Raw genomic sequence first — 22,112 nt, forward strand, 5'->3', positions numbered from 1 at the left:
ACAGCAATACTGGCAACTGTTGAGTCCTGGACATGTGTCCACCCGGCTCACACAAACACTAACAAGGTCATCTTCCTGGCTGTGGGACTGGCAGAATGGAATAGTGAGAGAAAGACTGTGTGTGAACCCTGCGGAGCTCCATGCTTCCCTCTACTGCTGTCTTCCTCTTACTGCGTGTGAACCCGGCGGAGCTCCATGCTTCCCTCTACTGCTGTCTTGAAAAATGAAAGCCCAGAGTTTGCAACCCACACAATGTCAAGTGTAATAGGTGGTTGTGAAATGACTTTGGATTACTCTCTTCATCATCATGCAAGACACATTGGGGGATGAACAGATTATTCAGGATTCACTCCAGCTAAATGAACCACATGGCTAGAAAGAGAATGCAAAGGTCCTGGACTTGTCTCAATATCTCAATCACTTGCACAGGCAATCTGGTTTGATAGAACAGGAGCCGTATTAGGCAATGATCAGATCAGACATGTGGCTCCCTGCACTGTGTTCTACCTGAATGGCAGCTGCGCAGGGTCAATGCAAACAGCTGTGCTGGCATATCCACTGCAGCACCCCGACTCAGAGGAGCGGAAGCATCTGGAGCCAAAGCATGCTATTGATTCACTACCAACCTTTATCAAAAGGTCACCTTTTCATATGTATGTCACACTGGAGGTTTAGCCAGTAGAACTTTTCATTTTATTTTAGTGAATGCTGTGGTCATTTCCATCAGCAATCTTCCCCATTTGAAAATGTCATTTAAAAGAATACCTATATATTGTCTTGTCAATTACATAAAAAAAAAACCCTTGATTATTCAACAGGGAAAACTGGCAGCAAAGTATACACGCCATCGTAATTGTATCTCATGCCAAGTCCACTACCAAGTATTGCTGTGCTCTGATAATGAACAGCAATTACTTTTAAAAACTCCAGGGAAGGGGAATGCAGCTTTAATGAAGCAGGGGTATCAATTATGTACGTGGTAGGGCTCATTGACAATGGTTATGAGTTTTAACCCTTTAAAAATCACTCCCCATAGTTCTTTTGCTTACTGTATCACAGGGCTGTGCTTACACCCACCTATAGCACAACAGCTTCAGCCCCAGTCAGTTTGTTGTGTAAGCTATGAGTATGAAGCTTTTTGAATAGAGATTCAAGAAAACTCTACACAAGTCAACCATGCCTGCTCCTCCACAAGCATCTTAATAACCCCAAAGTTCAGATTAAAAATAAGAATTGCTAGTAATAATAACAAAACAACTTTATTGGAATATTGTGTAAAAAATAAATAAATGTGGTCCATATATATTAAAGTGCAGTTTTTACCAGAATTCTTAAAACAAAAATAAAAAAAAGGTGGAAGCAATAAAAGAAATGTAGAAAGCAGAAAATGTAGATTAGAACATTTATTTCTCAAGAGAGAAAATATACTTTCAGACAGTCAGGTTATATAGTAGGTAAAATCTGCATTTTGTACAAGCGTAGAATTTCTCTCATAGCCATGTTATAAACAGATCTAGAAAGCAAACACTTTCTACAATAAATACAACATCCTGTGCTTTACAGTGGACTATCAGCAACATTTAGGTCCCATAAACATCTCAAAAACATTACAAATGAAATCATAAAATGTAATAAAAATGTTTTTAAAACCTTATAATGTTATACACAAGGTCACACAAGCCCACTGCTTATTCGTTGTTTTTTATATACATATATATATATATTTAATAACTCATCTAGTATTTTCAATTGTCAAAACGACATGGTTTCTTCTTCTTTTAAATAAATTACATTTTTGTGGTTTAAAAAAAGGGAACTGTAAGCACCACAGAGACGCTTAATGAATGGTGCAGCCAACAATAATGTATAACATTATTTTACAAGTATTTACATAATCGTCTAGCTCGTAGTGCCCTCAGAAAATGCATTTCAAAAACAAGAGTACCATGAAATGTGCTTTCCATGTACAAGAGGAGGTTCATAAAAGATTAAAGTAAAAAGCTATTATATTACAAGAAATGGCAGTGATGCTTTTTTCTCTTTCTTCTTTAGAAAGACGTGAATAAAAATGAATAGAAATAAAATAAAATAAAAAAAGCTCTTGTGACGTTTTTGCGGAACAGTACTTCAATAGTTTTGGTTGTCCTTTAATACAAACACAGCCTTGTTTTGTGTTTCTAGAGGTAATTGGAGGTGATGAAGGCGTGATCGCCCCGCACTCGGCTCAGGTGCATCATGGCGCGGTCGTACGCCACCTGAACGGACTTGCGGATGCTGGTCTTCCGCCCCTCCATCATGCGCAGCTTATCCATCGTGTCCTCCACTCCCAGGGGCATGACTTTGTCACGGGGAAGCCACTGCCTGGTGTCAAAAGAAATAAACACATTACAAAGTGACCGAGAACCAGGGCTGTAGAGATTTTAAACGTTTAAAAAACGGTAATCCTTAAATTATCGGTATGACCGTTAACTTAAGTTTTCTGAGGATCTTACATTGACTTTTAATTGACGTTTAATCTCTGAAAGGTAGACACAGTCTTGTACAAAACGCTAGCAGATAGCTGTAGAGCAGTTTGCTTGTGTTACTTGTTCCTTGTGAGGTGCGCCTTTTCATTTCACTCGCTAGTAAAAACTGAGGAAGGAATATTATATAGCATGGAAGGATGCAGTCAATTAAACCACCAAGGAATTACATTTGTGTACAAATAGAACAGGAACATGAGACAGAGTTTAAATAAAGGAGCTGCATGTGGCACTGCAGACGCTGCTGCGGCGGCTCTCGCTCTCTCGCTCTCTCGCTCTCTCTCTCCACTCACCAGGTCCTCTTGTTGTCAAAGAAAAGGACGAGGAAAAGCCTGTCCGCCGCTTCGCTCTGCATCTGCTTCCCCAGCTTCAGCACATCTAAAGGGGGGACCGGGATCGGGACCCCATTGTGCAGCAAACCTTCCCGCGGCATCTCGGGGTCGATAATCTGGCAACAATTCAACAAACAGACAAACTTCAGGGAGCTGCGGCAGTGAGAATAATGCAAAACAGGGCAGCCCTATAAAACCGTTAAGCGGTTTCATTAACACTCAAGCTAAATGAAAGGTAGTATAGAAGTATGTAGATACAACAAGTTAAACCCACCCCCCGGTCTTAACTCACCAGCGCCGGATACGAAGGGTACCCCCTACACTTTGCCCACACAAGGTCCAAAGTCTCCAGTTCTGCATTGCTTTCAAATGGCATCAAGATATTTCTGCCTATCACAAAAACAGAAACATAAATGTATTCTGTGTGTTAAACACACACACACACACACACACACACACACACACACAAACTGATCCTCTATTGTTAGGGGGCATGTTTCTAGATCATATCTGGGTTTAATCTTGATGTTTAAACTCCAGCAAATATAAAGAGAGACTAATTAATTCCCTGTGATTGGGCTTCTACCAGGATGCAATGAACTCCACACTGCTATTTGCTCATACGTGCAGTTCACTGGAAGCTGGTAAGAAATAACTGCATCACTGCTGTGTGTGTGCTATGCAGGGGTCTAGATGTGGACCCCAGGCTCCAGAGGGCACAACGCAGCACTCGGCAGGGCCGAGGGCCCAGGCTCCAGAGGGCACAGCGCAGCACTCGGCAATGCTGACAGGTGAAATTCCGCTCCTACCTGTGGAGGTGTAATCAGAGTCCCCATTAACGCTCTCTAGAAAGGGAACCCTGGAAAGTGCTGGCTTTCCACGACTGCGTTTGGGAGGAGAAGTGCTCCTGCAAGACAAAAAGGATTTAGCTTTTAAAATCTGCTATTCAATAGCCCAACAGAGCTGGAAATGACAATCTAACCACATAACCAGCTTTGTATTGGCGACTAACAAAGTAAAAAAAAAAAAAAAAAAAAAATGGGATTAGCCATATTCATTTCGAAAGCTGTTGCTTTACCTTTTCATTTGGGTCATCTCACTTAGAAAATGCAATACTAACACAAATAATAATAATAATAATAATAATAATAATAATAATAATAAACATGAACACACTACAGTCTAACCAGTGAAAGAGCCCTTTCAGACAGTCCCTTGTGGAAGGTTTCTTACCCGTCTTTCTCAAACGGCACAGCAGCCGTGAATGATGAACTGCACTCCGAGTCTGAGCCACTTTGTGCGTGCTTTCCAAAGCCGTTCGTTAACCCTGTGCAAAGCACACAACACATCATCATTACTGCAACTGGCACTTCACACACACACACTCTGAATGCTAAATCTGTAAATCACACATTTTAAAAAGTGTTTAAAATAAATAAATAAAACATACAACATGGTTATGATTTTTAGGTGAAAATATAGCAGAGATGTTCAGTTTTAATAACGGTCTGCATTTGCACATTAAAACGTAACAATAGTCTATGAGCTCTCAATTGAGTATTTTTTATTACATTTTTTTTTGTTTTTGTTTTTACACACTACCACTGGATACCTTCTGTTACATTTTGATCTTTCTTGTAACCTTATTTCATTCCCTACCAAATAGGCAGTGCAGTGCTTTTACAGAGCTCTTGTAGCAGCTCTTTGGTGACACCCAGAGGCGAGAGCAAAAGCTTGCACAAATATACATGTGAAGTGAGGAGAACTGAATCTGGCATGAATAACACAAGTACCCTTAACTACCTGCAGCATCACAGGACCCACTCGATCCCTGAATGAACAGCATGAGCAGCCTTAACTACCTGCAGCATCACAGGACCCACAAGATCCCTGAATAAACAACATGAGCACCCTTAACTACCTGCAGCATCACAGGACTCACGCGATCCCTGAATGAACAACATGAGCAGCCTTAACTACCTGCAGCATCACAGGACCCACAAGATCCCTGAATAAACAACATGAGCACCCTTAACTACCTGCAGCATCACAGGACTCACGCGATCCCTGAATGAACAACATGAGCAGCCTTAACTACCTGCAGCATCACAGGACCCACTCGATCCCTGAATAAACAACATGAGCACCCTTAACTACCTGCAGCATCACAGGACTCACGCGATCCCTGAATGAACAACATGAGCAGCCTTAACTACCTGCAGCATCACAGGACCCACTCGATCCCTGAATAAACAACATGAGCAGCCTTAACTACCTGCAGCATCACAGGACTCACGTGATACATGAATGAACAGATACTTACAATAACTCTCACACACGGCTTTCTTTTCAATCTCTTGATTGTATAAACCCATCTTTGTCTATGGGGGTTTTGGCACTCTAAAAAACTGCGGGGTAGCGCAAACATACCGCAATTTGCATTTCTGTTGCAACAATTCGCAAAGTATACATTTTGTTGTATATACCAAGAGAAAACATGTTAATAAAGAAAGCCGCAATCTACTTATTTAAATATGTGTTGCTTCATCTTAGCGAGATCTCTAGCATTGCAAGAGTCGTGCGACATTTGTTCAAATAAATAATAAAAGGCAGTTTAATCCCATCAGATTCTATAATTTACAAGACCCTGAATGGATTAGCACCTAGTTATTTGCATGAGTTACTGACTCTGTATCTTCCAAACCGCACTCTGAGATCACAGGATGCGGGGCTACTGGTCATCCCTAGGGTCAACAAAAGCAACACGGAGAGGTAGGGCTTTTTCTTGTAGAGCTCCTAAATTATGGAATGCTCTGCCTTCATTTGAAACAGAAGTCAAGACTAAAAACACACTTTTATAAAATGTTTTTTTTCTTATCTTCGTGGGTTTAATGTAACTTAAATTACTGCTTTTGTATTGTATACTGTTATTTAAAATGTTTTTTAAATGGTCTGATTATGGCAGTTGTATGTGTGACATGCCATGTACTGTACAGTGCTTTGCGATGCTTTTTTATAAAAACGCTATATAAATGCAATAAATATATAAATAAATATGTGTGCAGTCTATTGCTCCCAACACATCGGGGAAACCAGAAATGTCATAGAAATTTGTTTTCAAGGCTTGTAAGTACACCCTACTTTTAAGGAAAAATAGGTATTTGGGTGTTCGCCTCAAAAATGCATTGAGCATTGCGGATGTTTAGTACATTTCACCCTAGACTTCAGACTCGTTTGCAACTGGTTTGTGACAGGCGCAACACTTTAGTACATCTAACCTTGAGCCTCTTAGCCTTTAAACTCTTGGATGGCAGCCACTAGATAATATTCTGTTTTTAAGCAAAATTATCTAGCCCTGGTTAATCCCGCCAAGCCAAGTTACACGAACGTGGCCCTCAGACCTAACCCGTCAGCCCAGTGGCCCGCATGTTGGCAAATTGTGACCACGACAGGAGCCAACGATCCTGAATAGTGACATAGCAGCAGAGGAATTAGAAGTGATTCCAGTTCAATACCCTGTGTAATGTTTAAATAAAATAAATAAATAAAGTGAGGACCACTGCATTAGCCCAGGGACTCCCCTCACCTGCCTCTGCCGCCCTGCGCGGGGGTTTCTCCCCATCACTCTCCGAGGTGCCACTCTTGCGGGCCGGGGGTCCGTGCTCGTCCCCGTTGTGCAGTGGGCTCTCGTAGCCCTTCTGCAGCCTCGCCCCGTTTTTGGCTTTCTTGAAGAGGACGGAGGTGCGCCTGCCTACACCGGGGATCCCGTTGACGCCGCTGTCGCTGAGCAGTCGCTGGGTTGTGGCTCCACCGCCGTGCTCCCTCTCCCTCTGGAGCCGCTTGCTGGTCAGGATCTCGCTGTCCGATTTCAAGCGCTTATGCAGTCGGCTCTGAGCCCTGCCCTCAACCCCCCCTCCCATGGGCTTGAGGGTGGGCGGCTCTTCGTGGGCGTCACAATCTGTGAGGGAAGGGGGGGGTCCCGTGGGCTCCAGGGTGGGTGGTGGGGTGGATTTTGTGTCACCTGCAATAAAAAAAACACAACAACAAAAGTTAGGACACAAGAGCCAGTCCAAGACGATTTTAACTACGTCAATAGCTGGTGATGTGAACACATCTCTCTCTCTCTCTCAGCACAAGACGACGGCAACACAATACATGTGTAGGATGCCTTTTAATAATAATAATAATAATAATAATAATAATAATAATAATAATAATAATAATTATTATTATTATTATTATTATTAAGTGTGTTGTATATATAGCCAGCCCTATCAGGTGACAATCACAGGACCATGACATAATCCAGGTGAAATCGATTAAATAATACCCACTCCCCTCACATTAAATCAGTGATACGTGCATTACATCCGTGATATGTACACATTATTCAGTGGCTTATGAGCTACATGGTGGAGACATTACATGTCTCCACCACATTACCATGTGGTGGAGACATTACTGCCCAAGTAGATTTACAAAGGAAAGGGACTCTTCTAGTACTGGCAACAGACAGGTTTAATGTACATGTGCCGCAGTAATAATATAGTAGAATTATATTCCAGGAAAAGTGCTAACAAATCAGGGATCTGTAAAACCCTCTGATACAGTTAAAAGGCTCTATTGGGTAAAACACACCTGCTCTGTCAGGGCTGCCCCCTCGCTCCTCACCCCGGGATTTGACCCGGTCGGTCTCCTCCCCCCGCGGGTGTTTGCTGTGCTCCCGGTCGGTCTCCTCCCCCCGCGGGTGTTTGCTGTGCTCCCGATCGGTCTCCTCCCCCCGCGGGTGTTTGCTGTGCTCTCGGTCGGTCTCCTCCCCCAGCGGGTGTTGGCTGTGCTCCCGGTCGCTCTCCTCCCCCAGCTGGTGTTGGCTGTGCTCCCGGTCGGTCTCCTCCCCCAGCTGGTGTTGGCTGTGCTCCCGGTCGGTCTCCTCCCCCAGCTGGTGTTGGCTGTGCTCCCGGTCGGTCTCCTCCCCCCGCAGGTGATGGCCTCGCTCCCCGTTGTGCAGCAGTCTCTTACCCCGGATGCTGTTGATCTCGCGGCGTAGCAGGCGTATCCTGCGAGTGCGGGCGCCGCTCGAGCGCATGGAGCTCACCATGTCCAGCTTGTCCAGCAGCTCCTTCAGCTGGTCCTCCAGGGACAGGTGGACGCGGTTTTCCGGGACCAGGATGTTGTCCACTGCGTTCAGTAGAGATCGGAGGGGCAGAGGCAAATGGAAAAAAGGAAAAGTTATTACTGATTTGAAGCTAAATATTTTTTGGTCAAAGTTGTTTTTATTCATCATCAGAACATTAGAAATGCTAGGAGGAAGAAGATCTTGTTTGGACAAGCCAGGGTCCTTCCAATAGTTTTGACCCAAGTCATTTTTCAGTTAAAATGTCACCTTCTTAACTTATCCCATACAATCATTTATTACCATTTTTTTCTCTCTGTGTGCTAAGTTTGTAAAAGTAAACGTGTTTAAAATTATCTAGACACAAGTTGTTTTTTGTTGAGTTTTTTTTTTCTCACACAGCCATCACGTTTATAATAATAATAATAATAATAATAATAATAATAATAATAATAATAATAATAATAGGAAAACACATGGTTATTGAATCTTTGGACTCCACTGACCGTCCTCCCAGGAGAAGCGGTAGAAGTCCTCTGTTTTGGGCGACTCTCTGAGGTGCATGCCAGTTTCCCGGTCAAAGCCGATGTTCTCTGCCTGCCGGTGGGTGTGTCTCAGGATAGCTCCGCCCAACTCTTGTAGGCGCACTGCGGCCCGGTGGAATATCGTGTCTTTTCCGTTGTATTTCAAGCAGTTGCTGACGATGAGGTTGAAGTCCACTTCAAACTCGCCCAAGGTCCTGTACCCATGAGACTCCAGCTTTGTCCGCATGGTGGCAAAATCCATGGGGTGGGAGATGAACTCCAGGTAATCTGGGACCTGCCGTGAGGAGAAGGGGGGGAGGGGGGGTGAATGTGACTATGTACAGGATAAAGGGAGTGTCTTTACACTGTGAACTGGATAAAAGGGTTAATGTACAAGTTGTAGGAGCTTGCAGACGTGAAAGCAGCTGTAGCTGTGCTGTACTGGAAGTTCTAAGAACTGCTTTTCACAGGCACTTCAAGAAGATTCTGTTATGGTCGCATTTCTTTTAGAAGAGGATACTCTCCACATGACATAATCAACACACATTCAGACACCTGCTCTCAAATGAATGGGAAATTAGCCCAATTAACACTAATTAGCCTCCAAGTGTAGTCATTTTGATTTCTAAATCATTCATCAGGATAAAAATAGAAGGAATAATTTATTAAACATGGAGACAAAAATCGGATTAATCCGTTCATGAGACCCACCATCCAATGCACAGACAGCCGGCTAGCACTAACCCTACCCAATGTTATCTTAGGTAAGGTTGTCTCTAGCACTAACTAGACTAACACCAAGACTAGTGTTAAATCAGGGGCTGTGAAAGCCTTTTCCTTTGACATGCATATGTATGTGATAGTTCAGTTTGTTCCAAGAAGATATACTGCATGAGCCAGATCATTAGCCAAATACATAAAAACACTGCAGCGGTCGTGGGCAGGCCAGCATGTACCTCTTTCAGGTCAACTGGTTGTGCAAAGATCTGTGCTGAATCCTTTTCCTGCAACTGGTCCAGGGTTGTGCGCAGGAGTACAATGAAGGGAGTGAGCTGGAGTTCCATTGCTGCTTGACTGACTTTAACCTGCAAACAGAACAGAACACAACAATTACAAAAAAAACTATGGAGTTCAGTCATCAGTTTACCAGCAGAGAAATCCCCCATAGAAATATGTTATTTATATGTCCGAGGCGGTTCATATTAAATACAGCGGTCAGAGGTTAGAACATTTCATTCAGGAGCTGTCCTGTTCAAGCACAAGCCCAATGGCAAGTGTGATTATTTAAACATCTGCATCCTTTCTGCTGGATACGGTCTCACCTCACAAACAAATAAAAGGTGCGTGTAGGAGTGGACTAGTGTAAAAGTTATATCAAACTCACAAGCCCAGGGCTGGATCGAACTCACAAGCCCAGGGCTGGATCGCACTCACAAGCACAGCCCAGACAGGACTTTACCACAGACAGGTAAATAAAAGACCTGAGCCAATCTTAACAGCTGCCCCGATCTCTAAAGACTGAGATTAAATATTCAGGACAGGTGCACAATACTGGTGGAAGAGCAACAATCATTTTAAATGCACTTGGGTTTTGTTTTTTTTACAAATTCCACATGTTATTGCATGCTGCATTTAGTCTGGCACGGTTGTCCGTTTTGCATTATTTGGAGATAAGCGGCTGTCAGTGTTTCATTGCATTTTATCTGTGTCATTACTTACGCTATTCATTTTTAATTGCCGTGGTTAGATCTTTACTTTCTGTATTATAAACGAGATGTACTTTGACATCAAAACAGTATAAACACATCTCAAAATAATGCAAAAAATTCAGCATGACACAATACTTAATACTTTTAGAGGTGTGGTGAGTCCACATTTATACGCAGAGCAGTTTAAGATTCGATTACTTCTAGAATCTCAAGAAAATTAACAAGACTGTGTGCAGTGAAGTATGGAAATATTTAAGCTTTGAAGTGGATGATATGGAATATTATGAAGCAAAGCACCACCAAGTTAAGGTAAGTTACTGCTTTTCATATGTAATTATCTGTTAATTAAGTTTTTGCTCAAAGAATAGAGAGAAAGGAACAGTAGATTGTTACATTATTAGCTATACAGTGAATGACATCAAAGACGTGTTGACAAAGGTATGTTAAACATACTGAAATGTTGGGAAGTTGCATAAAAACTTATTTGTGTGAAGAAAAATTCCTATAGGATTATTTGCAATTTTCTGTGTTTTGAAAGACTTTATCAAACTATATGCACAATATCGATATCAAATTTTAATATCGTTGCCCACCACTAGAAAAAACAATCCCTGCTCTGTATCAATGCAGCTAACCTAACAACTGTTTCATTTCATTTGAGCTGAAGCACAGGACCTGTATCTGCGCTGCACCACCCCTTCCCTCACCTGCTCTCTCTTCAGCTTCTCCCTCTTGCGGATCAGCTCCACCAGCAGCCTCGCCCGCTCCAGGTCGTGCCGCAGCTTCTGCCAGTACTTGAGCTCCTCCTTCACCGCACTCGTCTTCTCGTCCGGTTCCACCTGCGAACGCAACAACACAACAGCCGTGTCAGCAGCAGCAGGCAGACACCTGACTAAGTTGTTTAAGGAAAAAAAAAATAGAAAAAGTTATCATATTACAAGGCTGGCCACGTGTATAAGGTCTATACATTACCATGAACAACTGCGGGTGTGCCTTTTGCCTAGATTTCTACCACCTTTAGTTGTGCAACTGTCTGCCGATCCAAGGAGTTGCTGGTGACGTTCAAGACTGAAGTATGAACCAGCCTTAACACGGTTTTATAGTCAACCAACTTGTAAGCGTTCCCCAATTGCTGTCCTAGTTGAATTGCTGTCAGGACAGGAGCCGTGCCCCTCCTCCCGCCAGCACCCTTACCTGTTCCGTGTTTCTCTGCGACTGTAAGTGCGAGTGCAGCCTGCGAATCAGGGGAACGCCGTTCCTGGACTGCCTCTTCAGCAGCCAGTAATTGTGCAGCCTCTGCATGAACTGGTTCTTCCTCTGAACAGAAACGCCAGTGCAGATTTTATTTAACCTGTGCAACAAGAGCGACATTAGCGACATTGTTACAGCGAACGCAAGGATGGAACAGCAGTTCTATCCTCTCCAGGTTTTACTACTGCAGGAGTTTAATTAGCCATTATGTACAGGTAGAGCAACAAGCTTGAATTATATTATGAAACCAGGACTGGATATCGTTTTATATTGTCCACACTGTTTATTAAACAAACAGTTTTTGTTCCCCCTTTAAAGCCTGTCTGACACTCGAATGTGCATGCTGCACTAAAACATTATTTCTGGGTTTTATTTGTTGTCTCAGATCAAGGAGGGTTTGGTAAGCTTCTTCACCCCATGAGTGCCACCTCTGCCTCTAAAGGTAGCGGAAAATATAAAGAGTTCCCTTTCTTCAGTTAAAAATCAATGAGATTTATCTTCAGGTGTCCCATAGAGTAATCTGCTAGCAGCTCCTGTGTTTAAATCTGCAATTGATATTCTTATAAATTTAATATAAATTTCACTATCGCACAACAAAAAACATAAATATTTTGGACATCCTGCAGTTTCTTCAAACCATGTTTAAAATCTTGGATAACCCTAAATAATAAAAAGAGTAAGGCTGACAAAATAACCCTGCAGTAAACCCATCTTAAGCAAGTCTGGCACCAGCGACCGAGAGAACTTGTCTCGGTCAGTTTACTACACTTCAGATTCACAAAGCATTCAAAATGTATACATTTTTAACATAAGATATCTGGGGCCATATTACAAAAGCACCCTAAGAGATATTCTTATCTTCAGGGATAGAATGTCCTAACTGAAGTTTAGGAGAGTTGATATTACTGAAAATGCTCTGTCTTAATTTAAGATAGGAAATAGCATAAGACAGAACATTCCTAACTTGGTCATTTCCTAAGTTTCTTTCCTGACATTTAGGATGGAACCTTTCCTATCTGTCAGTTAGAAAAAGAAAATTGTTAATTTGCAAGATCTGAACAAACCATGCATGATGACCTACATGTCTGTTTGTAGACTTAAAATGCTTTATATTTTAAGTCTTGTATTGCACAAATTTCTGGGCATTTAGGTCTTATTATATACTACATATTCTGTAGTAATCCATAATGATCCATTAATATATTTTGGGATGTGTACCTTTAACAGTAAGCTACGTGTAACGTCTAGATCCAGCCCCACCTCCCGTGAGAAGGTGGTTCATTGTGTTATGTACGGGACAGCATGCAGTTTGAGTTAGACGCACTCACACGTCACTGCCGGTGATCATGAGATATAATAATTGATATTTGAAACTTTACTTGAGGAGTAATGTAACTAGAAAAATACAAGTTTGGACTGTAATGTACAGAATTACATCACAGTACTGTTCTTATTTTTAGCCGTGAGATATTGTTGTAGGATGCCATTCCTAATTAAAATAAAATGTTTATGACTGAAATTGAATAATTGCTTCATTATTTTACTTATTTTTTATTTCTTTACATAGCGGTATTTATTTATTGTTGTTAACTAGATTTTATTGTACATTTTTTCTACGATCCTTATTTCTCTTCCCGAGTAAAATTTAGAGCCCCACGTTTCTTTGCCACAACTCAATTGAGTTTAGATGCCATAACTTAAAAACATGTCTATTCTGGTGACAGTTCCCTGAAGCTCGAGCTGTAACCTGCTCTAGTCAGACTTGGTCAGTCGTTTACGGATAAGACTGGCGTTATATAGGATTTCCTAACTAATGTTAGGATAGGATGAGACATTTTGGAAATTGTAGACACTGCTGGCTTAGGAAATGCTTTTGTAATACCAAGTTAGAAAAAATCCTATCCTAGCCATGAAAGATAAGATAGGAAAGCAAGTAAGGAAATTGTTCTGTAATACAGCCCCTGAACTAGAAAACTTTCCTTAGAAACAGCAGTATTGTGCTTACATACACATTTAAAGACATTGCCATGTCATTACCTGTCATTTCGATATCTGACTTGCATTTAGGGTAGCAAGCATTTAGGGTAGCAAGTTAGTGACTGATCCTTACACAGTAAAACACAGGCATGTCAATGTACTGTCAAAACAGCCTAACAGTGAATTAGACCAATTAATAAATTGTGAAATTAACCACAATGCTGAAAGCATTCTGCAACAATTATGCTGCTTATTGCAAATTGTGAACCACAGAAACAGCAAAAAATCTTATCATGCACACCAAGACCTTTACTCCGACTCTGTCGAGTATGACGGACACAAAGCAACAGAACGGTTAAACAGACACCCAAACCAAAGAAAATAATAAGTCTGCAGCCTGAAGCTCACCCACCTGTGCGAAGGGATTTGTGGCACCATCACCATAGGCATTGAGGAGCGCCTGGCTGCCACCTCCATCGACTTCTTTATTTTGCGCTTCAGCTTGGACGCCTTCTTGAGGGTGCGCTTGTGGTGCGCACGGGTCCTTACCTCGTCCTCCTCCTCCTCCTCCTCCTCCTCCTCTTCCCCCTCGCTGTTGGACGCGGCTCCTTTCTTCCTGCTGGTGCTCGGCGGGGAGTGGGCCTTGCAGAAGGCTGTCTTCTTGACGGAGAACGTGGTCCCGTGGACGCTGGTCTCCCGCACAGGGTCGATCTTCATAAAGAGGCCAGCCCGCTGGGCGCAGGTCACGTGGAAGGCGGTGTAGCAGTTGGCCTTGTGGCACTGGATGGAGGCGCCCACCCCCTTCTGCTTGCAGATGTAGCAGGTCAGCTTCCAGCGGGCAGGGGGAATGTTCTCCACCCCTTCCACAGGCTCCAGGAACACCGTGTTGGCAAAGCAGACCTCGGGGATCCAAATGGCGCATACCACGTGCGCCCAGCGACCGTCGCTTGTCTGTTTAAAGGCTCCGCCTTTGTTCGGGCAAAGGACGCAGTCTACAGGCCGGGCAGGCGACTGCAGGCAGCAGCGGCACAGCCACTGGCCCTCTGGGATGTAGGGCACGCCGTAGCATTCCTGGTGGACAGCCAGGTTGCAGATGTCACAGAAGAGGATGACGTTGCTGTTGTGGCACTCATCGTCCAAGCAGACGCAGCAGAAGGCGTCCTCGTCGATGACTGTCTGAGAGGGGCCCTGGCTCCGGCTCTCCAAGAAGGACTCCTTCTCGAGCCGGTCCAGGAGCACCTCGAAAGTGTCCGGGGAGACCGAGGCATGCCCGTCAGACCTGCGCTTGTCATTAATCATCTCCAGCCAGGCGAAGTCCTCCTCATCCATGTCGTACTCCGCCTCAGCATCAAGCTCGTCCACGGACTTCTCCATGTAGCGGTAATATGCAGCCGGCATGGGCGGGGCGTCCGTCGGGGTGAAGGACTCCAGGATCTTGAAGGTGGGCTTGGGCAGGGCATGGTGGTGGTGGTGGTGATGGGACCCCCCTCCTCCTCCACCCCCCGCACCCAAAGAGGAATTCTTGGCCGGCTCCTTCTTCTTGCCCTTGGTGGTCGGCGGCTTCTTGCCAGGCTTGCCAGGGCTGAGCGGCTGCTCACTGTTCTCCTTGTTGCTGTTGCACTCGCTGATGTCCTGCGCCATCATTTCATCCTCCGTGATGACCTTGAGCGGGTCCAAGATGCTGATGCGGTGCAGCCGCCCGTCGATGTCCACCTCCACCATCTTCTGCGCCTGGGCATAGGTGAGCGTCTCCCGGGTGGGCGAGCACTTCAGGCGGTAGGGGGACGGGGAGCGTGGGCCCTCGGCAGCCTGTCTCGACTTCCTCCGAGGCTTCCTCATCTCCCAGCCGCCAGCTGCTGTGAGAGGTTCAGAACGGAGAGACCGTTAGAAACAGCAGATCCATGCTCAGCTGTACTGAGAATTCATAATAATTACATATTTAAATAAATAAATAAAATGTTGTTTAAGAATTTCATCATTACTTTATATTTTATTCATGTCTCATGGTGGGACCTAGCAATTTATTTATTTTATGACATGTAATGAAAATGAATCTTGGGATATGCAAGTAATGCAACGACCATCATCAGCAGCATCTGGTTTGCGTCACAATTGTTAGTTTGATCAAGTGGCAATGCAATTCAAAGTCAAAACATTCTTGGCAATTCCAGTAAAGCATGTTTATTGCAGCTTATATTATTGCTGTAAAAGAGGCGACGTGGGGGCAAGTACACAAAGAGAAGGCCTTCCTTTTTTTGGTATTATTTTTTTGTATTAAACCCTAGAGAAAACAAACACACACACACACACACACACACACACACACACATATTCCCAGCAATCTCAAGCCTTTCAGAGAGGCTTAGCATTCCTATAAAATTACAGCCCTGTCTCTCAGATAACAGCACATGAAAGGGTTCCAAAAATAACACTGCGCTGCACCAGGCCAACCACCCAGCAAGCAACAGTGTATTAGAAGTGTTACATTAATGCAGAAGAGCAGATAATTAGAAGGTTGGGCAGTAAACTAGCGATCAGCGCCTGGTGACGACCCAATTCCCAGAAGCATGCAGATCAATTTCAGAATAGCAGCGAATTGGAAAGAAAATCAGGTTGGGGGGGGGGGGGGGGGGGGGGTGACCATCCTGAGCTGTCACCCAAATGCCAAGAAGGAGGCAGACTGCAGAGCCTCCTGTGGGTTTAAGTGTTTCGATACAATTTCAATTGAAAGTGTTGTAGCGTACCGTTGTATTTTCATAAACCTGTTATTCTGCTCTGGTGTCTGGATTTCTCATGCCCCAGAACAGACCCATGCGAGGTGGAGGGAGGTGAGGGAGGGAGGGAGGAGGGGGCTGTGCTGGATTCAACTAGATCAGCCCAAAATAACAAAGAAACAACAAAACCTTGCGGCCAGGAAACAGGCAAGCAAACTTAATGAAGTGACAGCAGCAACAGTTGTCCAAATACAGGCTTGTGGGGGGCAGGAAAACACTTTTCTTTCTTGGATTTGCTCTTTCTGTGTCAGTCCAAACACACGCAGTTGTTGCTTTGGACTACTTTGCTTTTTATAGTGTGTTCAATTGTTAAAGTTCCTGATTGCGCCACTAAATAAACCTGGTTTCAGCGGCTCTTAACACAGAGCTCAATTGTCTATTTGGGAATCGCGTCAGAATCGCTTCGGTGAATATGTTAATGATGGGGCAGGTGCCCTATAAAGGGGCAAGACATGTCTTCAGAATACCATTTCAGAGCAGTATTTCTTTTGTTTGTTTTTTTTACATCTTCGCTCCATTTATGCGCCACAGAATCGGGGGCAAGCACTCGCATTTGCACTGTCAGAATACAGCCCTAAGAGTTTTAGTTTATAGACAGTAAGAGTTCAAGATGTTTGTGTTAATAAAAGGTTTTTAAAAACATACTTTGCCTTGAGAAACTATATTAAATAGGTAGTAAATAAAAAATGATTTAAAATCAATGATTTTTTTTTTTTTTAATCATGATTTAAATCAACTTGATATCAAATCAGCCAACCCTGATGCAATACATTAGGTCTTGAACTTTTTTTTTTTTTTTTTTTACTTGTGCAACTTTGCAGAGGACTTCTCGTGAATTGTTTTTTCTTTTTTTTAAATGGTCTGTGGCCAGTTTAAGTTTGCAAAAAAATGATGTATAATTAATGGTAAATGTGCCTCTTTAGAAAACACCCATCAGATCGCAAATGATTACACATGTACCAAAATATGACATCATACCACTTTCTGCCATTACATGAGTCAAGTTGTGGTACACATACCACGTTCTGATGATGTACCACTTTCTAACACTACACCGGCGCTATAGTCCAGATCACGGCTTCTATCAAAGTGAAAAACAACATCCACAAACTTGAGCTTTAAGCTTATCTATAAACTTCAGGTACATTCAAACAGTACTCCAATTCCAACAGAAAAGAAGATAGTGACAGACAAAAAGGCATGCGAATAGAATAACCTAGCTAGAAAAAATTAATCAAATCATTTTTTGTATTTTTTTTTTTTTATTATTTGTGCCTTTTTCCTGAGGGATATCAGACACTGTCCGTTAGGTAAACTGTTCCCCCACTACTGCCACTACTAGAATGAAAATTGATGTGAGACAACTGCAACAAATGCTTACTGTTGGACAACTGCAAAAACACCGAGACAAATGCTCCTGTTTGTACATGAAGCAGAACAACACTGTATGCCAAAATCTTGGGGGGGGGGGGGGGGGGGAGGCAGCAAAGGAAAAAAACACTTAAATTAACAAATTGTTTATCCAAGCTGCATGTTTTTTTATTATTATTATTATTACAGGTGGAACTACTTATCGTACTGCAATACCGGTCAAAAGCAACTCGCGAAATGTGTGCATAGAATTAGCTTATTATGACAACACAAACACTACATATTAATTTATCAAGCATGTTATAAAAAAAAAAATGACAGCAACCCTGGTAAAAAAAAAAAAAAAAAAAGTCAAACTAAAAATCAGCGTTGCATAAATCAGATCACGTGATACTGGACTGCTGCTGCCACGTGATTTGGAGGAGCGGAAAAAATGCCGGCTAATGAAATCACCGGCAAGGCTTCAAAGAGTCTTACTTAGTCAATAAAATGTCACCTGTCAATGACATCAACCACAAACACACTCGAAAGAAACACTCGCAGGTCAAAAAGCTAGGGGTTCAATATAAACAAGCCAGATAACTAACTTGCTGAGAAATGACACTGGAAGTTATGCTGTGTTTATTTATTAATTACCAATCAACGACACAGACTAGAATATTATATTTATCTTGGCACCGTTTGCAAGTGACGGCTTTGAAAACGAAGCTTCAAAAGGGAAAGAAAAAAACGGGGCAATACTAGGTCAGGGGGTCGGGCTTAAAATCTTTACTTTCACAACTGGCAACTCAGATGAAATGTTTTTATTTATTTCTCTTAAGGGGGCGGGTCCACATGAAAAATTATCAAGTCCCTGCTGCAGTGATACAACATAGACACACACACTAATGCCGCAAAGACACTACAGGCCGCCGGACACCGCTATTTCCAGAACGTGTCTCTAATATGTACGTTAAAAACATTTATTCGCTGCAGTATTATTCCTTGTAACATTATTTGGTGGAAATTGTTAAATATCAAACCGCCAGGCTCACCCTAACCCGAGACCACACAACTGAGAGTTCAAGAAGCCAATCGGCAACCGCTAAAGCAAAAGAATTCTGAACTACCACTCTCCTGACCAATCCACACATAGAAGGGGCGGGCTTAAGCAACAGTGCTTGGTTGAATCGAATTGTTTCCAGAAGGCGAGAAGATGGCGGCCATCTTCTCTCCAAAAACCTTACTGAATAAAACCTTTAAAAAAAAAATAAAAGTACAAATAAAACAGCGAACACCACAACGACAGACTTGCGCATTTCCTCTAATACAACAGGTTCGTCTTTTTCCTCGGAATCGTGGTCGCTTTTTTGTAACCTTTTTTTTCCCTTTTCGCTGAGCCACCTAGTCTGAGCAATGACAATCTACATTCTTATTATGAATTTCAACACCAGATTCTACGACCAGATTAAAATGACATCAGGAGGTAATAGAAAAGAAATAGTTGAACTTACACGTTTACCTTGATCTCAAAACGCAAAATGAATGCAGCAAGAGAGGGCACCTTAAAAAAGAAGGACCAGTCGTCGCTCTGCTGCGGCCGGAAAAACGACTGTTTTGGAGGCAAAATCGTATCTTTTCCGGCTTCAGACCTCCATAATGGTCTCGACTAAACGTTTTCCTAGAGAAACATAAGCGCCGAAAAGTCTGTAATCTGAAGGTTTTTAAGAGAAACCCGAGAAGATTGCGACCCTGTGCTGGTAATGGAGTTTTTTTTTCTTTTCAGCAATGGCTAGGGAAAGAAGCCTTTGCTTTCAATCAAGATAGTTAGAACACGCCCCTTAAAAAAAACACACACAAGATGACCGGGCTTGGTGGCAAACATGGAAGCCCCGTGCAGTACATTCAGAGCAGCCGAGATCACAACACAACGCTAACGAGACTGAGGGAGAGAGACCCGTAGTACATTCAGTGCAGTCGAGATCACAACACAAAGCTAACGAGACTGAGGGAGAGAGACCCGTAGTACATTCAGTGCAGTCGAGATCACAACACAAAGCTAACGAGACTGAGGGAGAGAGACCCGTAGTACATTCAGTGCAGTCGAGATCACAACACAAAGCTAACGAGAGAGAGAGAGACATCCGTGCAGTACATTCAGTGCAACCGAGATCACAACACAAAGCTAACGAGACTGAGGGAGAGAGACATCCGTGCAGTACATTCAGTGCAACCGAGATCACAACACAAAGCTAACGAGACTGAGGGAGAGAGACCCGTAGCACATTCAGTGCAGTCGAGATCACAACACAAAGCTAACGAGAGAGAGACACGTCCATACAGTACATTCAGTGCAACCGAGATCACAACACAAAGCTAACGAGACTGAGGGAGAGAGACATCCGTGCAGTACATTCAGTGCAGTCGAGATCACAACACAAAGCTAACGAGAGAGAGACCCGTCCGTGCAGTACATTCAGTGCAGCCGAGATCACAACACAAAGCTAACGAGAGAGAGACACGTCCATACAGTACATTCAGTGCAACCGAGATCACAACACAAAGCTAACGAGACTGAGGGAGAGAGACATCCGTGCAGTACATTCAGTGCAACCGAGATCACAACACAAAGCTAACGAGACTGAGGGAGAGAGACCCGTAGCACATTCAGTGCAGTCGAGATCACAACACAAAGCTAACGAGACTGAGGGAGAGAGACCCTTAGTACATTCAGTGCAGTCGAGATCACAACACAAAGCTAACGAGAGAGACACGTCCATACAGTACATTCAGTGCAGCCGAGATCACAACACAATGCTAACGAGACTGAGGGAGAGAGACCCGTAGTACATTCAGTGCAGTCGAGATCACAACACAAAGCTAACGAGAGAGAGACACGTCCGTGCAGTACATTCAGTGCAGCCGAGATCACAACACAAAGCTAACGAGAGACACGTCCGTGCAGTACATTCAGTGCAGCCGAGATCACAACACAAAGCTAACGAGAGACACGTCCGTGCAGTAGCCAGTACATTAGAGGGCAGCAGTGTGGAGTAGTGGTTAGGGCTCTGGACTCTTGACCGGAGGGTTGTGGGTTCAATCCACACTGCTGTTGTACCCTTGAGCAAGGTACTTTACCTAGATTGCTCCAGTAAAAACCCAACTGTATAAATGGGTAATTGTATGTAAAAATAATGTGATATCTGTATAATGTGAAATAATGTATAATGTGATATCTTGTAACAATTGTAAGTCGCCCTGGATAAGGGCGTCTGCTAAGAAATAAATAATAATAATAATAATAATAATACATTCAGTGCAGCCGAGATCACAACACAAAGCTAACGAGAGAGACCCGTCCGTGCAGTACATTCAGTGCAGTCGAGATCACAACACAAAGCTAACGAGAGACACGTCCGTGCAGTACATTCAGTGCAGCCGAGATCACAACACAAAGCTAACGAGAGACACGTCCGTGCAGTACATTCAGTGCAGTCGAGATCACAACACAAAGCTAACGAGAGAGACCCGTCCGTGCAGTACATTCAGTGCAGCCGAGATCACAACACAAAGCTAACAAGAAAGAGACACATCCGTGTGTGCATTACAGTGCTATGGACAAACTCTTTCTCTTACGTTCCGAGTAAGCGCCAACAATATATTTTAGTGTACTGTAGGTGCTAGTAGTATCGCTGTCTTCATACTCTATTGAAGCCCACGTCATCCTACATCTGCAATACACTTAATTATTACCAGTGTCGTGTTATTGTAATATCAACACAACCTTAAAAAAATTAGATTGGTAGTAATCATCAGAAATTTAAAAGGGGTTTGCATGGCTTACAAACTTGACAGTGTGCTGCCAATGGAGTCTTACTAACTACACTTTAACAATAGCAGTGCATACACATTTATGTACTTATCTATCTATCTATCTATCTATCTATCTATCTATCTATCTATCTATCTATATATATATATATATATATATATATATGATATAGATATTCCGTGTTTATACATTGCTTACTGTGCACTGTGAAAGAAGGCGGCATTGTTATTGTGTCTCCTAGGCAATGGTACAGCAGCATCTACGACAACTACTGCACTCGTCTTTGGACGAGTTCCCTCACATATATATATATGAAAGCAACATTAGAAGTATTGTTGTTGTTTTCGTTACGTGGTTGTCTTTACTATTTTCTTAGACCGATCAATTATCTTAGTTGCGTTAAATTGAGAGTTAGGGCAGTAAGTATTTTTGTAAAGCTACCGACAGCAGCAAAATCAGCTGCCTTAATGCAAATAAACATTCTGGTAGTAACACATGCCTACAATTAATACAGATTGCGTGGCTTAAAACAAGACACGCTGTAGTCTACCCAGTGGAAACCCAGCAGTTAATATCAATGTTTAAATATATGCAAACTGTGACTTACCTGACCGGGCACGAGCAGAACGTGCCGTTTGTTTAGTACACAGTACTAGAGCACCCCTCCACCCCATTCTGCTTTTCACTGCAGCAGCGACTTAACAACTTCAGTGTGGCGTCAGAATTCA

The 22,112-nt window shown here is 43.0% G+C and overlaps 1 protein-coding gene across 4 annotated transcripts; it reads right to left on the reverse strand.

Moving 5' to 3' along the window:
- Window positions 1-1,388: 1,388 nt before the first annotated feature.
- On the reverse strand, window positions 1,389-22,010 carry LOC117397295 (bromodomain and PHD finger-containing protein 3). Of its 4 annotated transcripts, none has more exons than XM_059004686.1 (13): window positions 21,992-22,010; window positions 13,841-15,284; window positions 11,395-11,551; window positions 10,908-11,039; window positions 9,448-9,576; window positions 8,474-8,786; window positions 7,493-8,032; window positions 6,441-6,875; window positions 4,088-4,181; window positions 3,664-3,761; window positions 3,147-3,244; window positions 2,816-2,970; window positions 1,389-2,361 (listed from the first exon to the last, which is right to left on the reverse strand). In XM_059004686.1, the coding sequence occupies exons 2-13, from the start codon at window positions 15,265-15,267 to the stop codon at window positions 2,178-2,180; spliced, it is 3,762 nt and encodes a 1,253-aa protein (XP_058860669.1). In that variant the 5' UTR covers window positions 15,268-15,284; window positions 21,992-22,010; the 3' UTR covers window positions 1,389-2,177. The 4 variants fall into 4 exon arrangements, with proteins under 4 accessions (XP_058860669.1, XP_058860672.1, XP_058860671.1 ...); XM_059004689.1 differs by lacking the exon at window positions 21,992-22,010 and adding an exon at window positions 19,075-19,777 and having other exon boundaries at window positions 13,841-15,281; XM_059004688.1 differs by lacking the exon at window positions 21,992-22,010 and adding an exon at window positions 19,075-19,777.
- Between the last annotated feature and the right edge of the window lie 102 nt (window positions 22,011-22,112).

Source organism: Acipenser ruthenus, chromosome 30 (genome assembly GCF_902713425.1).
Source record: "Acipenser ruthenus chromosome 30, fAciRut3.2 maternal haplotype, whole genome shotgun sequence".
In the NCBI taxonomy this organism is placed as follows: Eukaryota; Metazoa; Chordata; class Actinopteri; order Acipenseriformes; family Acipenseridae; genus Acipenser; species Acipenser ruthenus.

Bases quoted from the DNA above. Each gene is read 5' to 3' on its own strand.
- LOC117397295 (XM_059004686.1), bottom strand. From the start codon at position 15,267: ATGAGGAAGCCTCGGAGGAAGTCGAGACAGGCTGCCGAGGGCCCACGC. The intron at 11,040-11,394 runs GTAAGGGTGCTG...TTGCGTTCGCAG, and splicing joins CGCAGAGAAACACGGAACAG to GTGGAACCGGACGAGAAGAC. The intron at 8,033-8,473 runs GTCAGTGGAGTC...TACTGAACGCAG, and splicing joins CCGCTTCTCCTGGGAGGACG to TGGACAACATCCTGGTCCCG.